This window comes from Phocoena sinus, chromosome 1 (genome assembly GCF_008692025.1).
Source record: "Phocoena sinus isolate mPhoSin1 chromosome 1, mPhoSin1.pri, whole genome shotgun sequence".
NCBI classification, from domain to species: domain Eukaryota; kingdom Metazoa; phylum Chordata; class Mammalia; order Artiodactyla; family Phocoenidae; genus Phocoena; species Phocoena sinus.
In genome coordinates, this window is record NC_045763.1 from 98614244 (window position 1) to 98620243 (window position 6000).

The 6000-nt window shown below is 45.6% G+C and overlaps 2 protein-coding genes across 2 annotated transcripts in view; both read right to left on the bottom strand.

Annotated features, from left to right (window-relative positions):
• KCNA2 (potassium voltage-gated channel subfamily A member 2) overlaps positions 1 to 3419 on the bottom strand; it is a 67844-nt gene extending 64425 nt beyond the window's left edge. The window contains 1 exon segment of the mRNA XM_032635726.1: positions 2282 to 3419. The gene's annotated coding sequence lies outside the window, so the exon portion shown is untranslated.
• A 144-nt stretch (positions 3420 to 3563) lies between these two features.
• KCNA3 (potassium voltage-gated channel subfamily A member 3) lies at positions 3564 to 5764 on the bottom strand. The gene has a single exon (XM_032635716.1). The coding sequence runs from the start codon at positions 5631 to 5633 to the stop codon at positions 3894 to 3896; it is 1740 nt and encodes a 579-aa protein (XP_032491607.1). The 5' UTR covers positions 5634 to 5764; the 3' UTR covers positions 3564 to 3893.
• Positions 5765 to 6000: the final 236 nt, after the last annotated feature.

Here is a 6000-nt window from a genome sequence, read left to right on the forward strand (position 1 = left end):
TGAGAAGATGGAAAAATAACAATCTGCATAATAGCAATACTATCATCTCTTGTAGATTAAAACACACGAAAATAGGAAATTAATCTTAAAACTGAAAAGATATCCATTGTCCTAGCAGGTATCACTACCAAGACTAATTATACTTTCTGAGTACTATAATATTAAATCCAGATAAATCAATCGTGTAAGAAAATAATCTTTTGTTACTAGAAAAGTCAGTCTCTTCATCTGATTTAAATACCGTATTTGGTCCCTATGGTTAAAAATATCTGATGGTTAAAAAAGGGTTAATTTTTCGGTACGCTGAATGAATTACGTTTCTGGAAATATGTTCTTTACATGAATTCATTGATTAGTAACATGGGCTGAAGTCAAACCTAAAAGCATAAGAAATTTATTTTCTCAATCTCTTTCAAGTCACTCAATAAAGGGAACATGGGTTTTGGGGCCACAATGACCTAGCTTTAAATCATGCTGGATTTCTTGCTAGCTGTGAAGTCTTAGGGAAATCACTTAGCTTTAACCATCTGTTTTTTACCCTCCTAAGATAGGGTTAATACCACTTGCCTTGCAGAGTTGAGAAGTGTCCTGGACATGACTGACCCTTAACAAATCGTAATTATTATTGCTATTATAGAAAGTAAATAGGAAGACACTGATAATTGATGTATTTCATGCCATTCACAAGGCTTGATATTAATTATACAGTGCCTGTGATGATCACAATCATAATGTAATCCCTTAGCAAATAATGTAATGTAATCTCTTGGCAAAATCTCTGATGCATTAACATTTACCCTATGAGGGTAACACAACAACCCTATGAGGTACTATTTATTATCCTCATTTTACAAATAAGGAAACTGAAGCACAGAGAGATTAAGTAATTTGCTCAAGGTCATACAGTATTCAAACCCTGGCAATATGACTGCAGAACTTATGCTTTAAATCACTTCATTAAAAGCCTGAAAATAACACTAAGGTAAGATAATAGCCATTCACTCATCAAATGTATTGAATACAAACAAGGTGCTACATTTGGTGCTGGGCACTAGAATCCAAAACTTTGTCAAGAGCTGTACAGAACCTATAACCTTCAAGGAGCTTACAATATGGCGACCAGAAGGAATAATACTACCTCAACGTTATGACTCAAAAGTCATATTTTTCTGGGTTAAAAAAAAGTCTCCTTTGTATTACTGTTATTTTAAAACCGTACAATTCCAAAAATTATGGCACAACCATAATTTACTTATAGAACTAATCAGGGTTTCTACATCTTCTGAATAACTGTGAATAACACTGTTACTGCACTTTGTTCATCTTTATGCTAACATCTTTTAAGAACAGATACAAAAATTATTCTTATGTAATTACTAGAGTGTATCTACATATCACCACTAAAATGGGTCCTAAAAACAACTTCTGGTCATTAAGAATACCAAAAGTTTGGTCAAAAGGTGGATCAATGTTAAAGGCTCAAACAAGTAGCAAAGGGAACTAGATAAAGGAGTTCTATTTCGAAGACCATATATAAGAACAATGACTCTATGACCAGGTACACAGATTTCTTGCTTCTGTTTTTTGGGGTTTTTGTTTTCTTTTCCTCCTCTTCCCCGTCATATAGTCATAATCATCATTTTTCACTCTCTCAAATGCACAAATAATAAAGTAAGTAGGCTTCTGACTACCTGAAAATATTTTATGAGCTTTAAAAATAGTGTTACTCTCACTTACTCTAGGATAAAATAGTTAAACCTATCAAACCAAAAAGCAATTGTGCATAATGTATAATTTATACTTTATATAATGTATATTCAATAAATTGAATATGCTAAAATAAAATGTTACCCTTATTGCAATTTTAACCATCTTTGTTTTGAAGAATTGTACTACTAAATAATTATGTAAATGAAATCAGACCAATAATCTAACAGCAGGTCTGCCTTTTATCCGTTTTTCAGGGGAAACACGTTGTTCAGAAGCCAAGGAGGTTAGTAAAAGGAATGGAATCATTTTCAGCTCAGTTTGGGTGAAGGTTATTCTGAAGAGAAATGACTCTTTTCCCACTTTTTTGCAATAAACAATGGAAACCAAAGAATAGTTGGCAACCTGGACATCAAACAGAAAAGGTGTTATAAATGATCTTCAAAAGGCACCTAGCATATAATGAATATAAAACTATTGATTTTGCAAGGTAGCACAAATCTAGATATGAATGGCACCCCCCTGGTTCCCTGTACAAAAAGAGAGTGTTCTCAGTAGCTCCCACAGTGCTCACCTGATGCTGTCTTCTGGCCATCCCTGGCACATGGCTGAAACTTGCAAGTACTTCCCCAAGGTTTGGTTACTTCCTGTTCCTCCTTCTTATTGATTGTCTGCAATTCCCTCAGTTAAAAGTGTGCATCCTTTATATTTTTCAAGTATATTTAGTTTTTCAAGGGCTGTGATGGTGACACTGCTGTTGTGGGATCTGGATAATGTTTTTAAAAAGGAAGTCTGAAGGTCCCTTGTAGTAAGGTTTCAGGTATATTGATTGAATCTTTCACTTGCTTATGTGCAGAACACTTTGACATTTGCTTTTTAACTTCATTTGTTGGCTTCTTGGGAAAAGAAAACAGTAGAGAAGCATCTTTTAAAATGATTGCCTAATTACTGGCATTTCATTCAAATCATGGCTTACTGTAGTGTATATTTAACATTCCAATGACGATATTTTCCTTTTCAATTCAGTCAATATGGGATGACATCAGTGATTTTCTGTAGTAAAAATATGCATTTTGTGATTCATTTCACCACTTTGGATTCTCAGACTTTACTTGTGCGGTTTATTCAAACAGTGGTTTTCCTTGTGAAATCATGTAAGTAGGAACCATCTGGAAAGGTTACTGTGGAAACAGCAGGGGCTAGGGGGTGGGGCTAGAGAGCAAGAGATGCCATGACAACCTTTTCGGGTTTCCCGGGAAACATGGGTTGCTATGGGAACTGCATCAGTCAGGTCCGAATTAGTAACTTCTGCTGGAAGGAGTGTCTGCCACTTTAATCTTCTTGTGATACTGCAGAAGCTTATCTCTCAGATGCATTAGGAAATTTTTTTGTTTCTCTCAGCAGCACTGAAAACATCTGTTTCTAGACTTTGATAGATGTTAGCTAGAATGAATACAGAATTTCATAGGAATCTCTTAGTCTAATACTTTCGAAATGCTTAACAAGCCCCAAAGAGTTAAACTAATTGGTCAGATCGGGACATCTTGGGCATTTCCCTTAGTTCAAAGTTGTAGAGATCCTTAAAATTCCGGAAGGGGGGCTTCCAAATAGAAATTCCAGTTGAAAACAAATAAACTTACGGTGGGTTTACAAGTCATTGTTCTAAATAGACTTTTCATCCACCTATCCACAGTGTTGGCAATTGAACTAGATATTCAATAGTGTTGATGGGTCCATCAAACCGAAGCATCCTTTAAGTATGTGCCTGCTTTACTTAGTAAAGAAACAGCTGCCTTTGGATTCTGAGGTTAGACAGTTACTCTGTTCTTTAGTTTCATTTCCTTCCAGGATGTACAGTTTTTTTTGTTTGGTTTTCTTTTTTTTGTCTTTTTTTTTTTTTTTACAGAGCATGTGCTAAAAATCAAGTTTAAAGTAAGTTTGTTGTTCAAAATATTAAGAGAGGGAGAGAGAGAAAAAAAGGAGAGCTGAGAGAATGCAGCCCACTTGCAAAACAGACACCTGTTTCAGTATGAAGCAGTAGGGAGAGAGAGAATGAAGTGTGCTTTCCACTTCTTCATGTCCTTTCCTTGATGAATGGTCTGGAAATGTATAAAACAAGGGCATACACAGACCAAGGGGGCACGTTCCACACAATACTGGGCACAGCATGTCACTTGTTTCATATATTAAACATCGGTAAATATCTTTTTGATGTTGACACAGGAGTTGGGATTATTGTTCATGGTGCAGGTGGCCGTGCAATTGCCCGTTTTGAAGGGGGTCTGGGGGAAAGCGCTATGGTTCATATCCCCCTCTTCGATCACCATATACTCCGACTTACTTAGAGTCGAGTTACTCCTCGCTTTCCGGAGCTCCTCGGCTGAAGGGGAGAGGTGCTGGCAACTTCCCACGTGCAGGTACTGGGCTTGCTCTTCCCCTTCTGTCTCCCGGTGGTAGAAGTAATTGAAGTTGGAAACAATCACAGGGACTGGCAAAGCAATGGTCAAGACACCAGCGATGGCACAGAGTGACCCCACAATCTTGCCCCCTATGGTCACTGGGTGCATGTCACCGTAACCTACGGTCGTCATGGTTACCACAGCCCACCAGAAGGCATCAGGGATACTGCTAAAACCTGAAGTGGGGTCGTCTGCCTCCGCAAAATACACCGCGCTGGAGAAAAGGATGACCCCAATAAAAAGGAAAAAAATGAGCAGCCCTAGCTCCCGCATGGAAGCCTTCAGCGTCTGCCCCAGGATCTGCAGCCCCTTGGAGTGGCGGGAGAGCTTGAATATGCGGAAGACCCTCACCAGGCGGATGACTCTCAGGATGGCCAGGGACATGGCTTGCTGTCCATTGCCTTGTCGCTCAGCCAGCTCGGTGCCCAGAGTGATGAAATAAGGGATGATGGCCACAATGTCTATCAGGTTCATGATATTTCGCGAGAAGGTGGCTTTGCTGGGGCAAGCGAAGAACCGCACCAGCAGCTCAAAGGAGAACCAGATGATGCACAGAGTCTCCACTACGAAGAAGGGATCGGAGAAGCTGGAGGCTCCCGCAGGAACCCCCGACGTGCTGTTGCTGGCCGTCTCGAACAGCTCCTGCGACGGCGAGGCGGTGTAGTACTTCTCATCGCGGAACTCGGGCAGCGTCTCCAGGCAGAAGATGACGATGGAGATGAGGATGACGAGCACGGACACGATGGCGATGCCCCGGGCCGGCCCGGAGCTCTCCGGGTACTCGAAGAGCAGCCACACCTGGCGCTGGAAATCTCGGCGGGGCAGGGGCCGCTCCTCCTCCCGCAGGAAGCCCTCGTCCTCGCGGAACTTCTCCATGGCCTCCTCGCCCAGCTGGTAGAAGCGGATCTCCTCGGAGAAGATGTCGATGGGCACATTGACCGGCCGGCGGATTCGGCCCCCGGACTGATAGTAGTAGAGGATGGCGTCGAAGCTGGGCCGGTTGCGGTCGAAAAAGTACTCATTGCGGAGCGGGTCGAAGTACCTCATGCGCCGCTTGGGGTCGCCCAGCAGAGTCTCCGGGAACTGGCAGAGGGTCTTGAGCTGCGTCTCGAAGCGCAGCCCCGAGATGTTGATGACCACGCGCTCCCCGCAGCAGTCCTGCTCGCCGGCGGCGGGCAGCGCGGGCGGCAGCGGCTCGTAGCGGTCGCAGCCGCCGCCGCCACCGCAGCCGCCCTGAGGCGGGTCACCCCCGCCGTCGGTCGCCTCCGGCTCCAGCAGGTGGTCCCCGGGCACCACCGTCATGTCCGGCGGCAGCTCGGGGCCCGCGGCGGGCTCTGCGTAGCCGGGGTTCACCAGCGTGTGGGCGCCGCCGCCGCCGCCGCTCGCGGGGTGCTGCGGCGGGTGGGCGCGGTGGCGGGCGGAGGGCGGCGGCGGCGGCGAGCGCAGGAGGCTGAGGTGCTCGTCCATGCGATGGGGAACAGGCGGCGGCGCGGGGCCGGCTCGCTCCTCCTCGAGCTCCCCGCCCCTTTGCCGCCCCCGCCTCCCGCCGAGCCCGCCGCCTGTTGCTGTTGCTGTCGCTGCCGCGAGGCTCGGTCTGGGTCTGGCGCTGTCCGCCGGGATCCTCTAAAGAGACGCCTCCTCAGCCCTCCTCCTCCCTCCTCCGCGGGGCGCGCTCCCGCCCCTCCGCGTCCCCTCCGGATTCCGGCCCACCGCGCGGGCGCGCGCCCCGTTCCCTGGGAGCCGCGGGGCCCAGCTCTTCCCCGCCGCCCCCCTCGTCCCTCTGGGCCACCCGAACGCCCATATTTTGCACTTCGGCGTCCCCACGGAGCCCCCG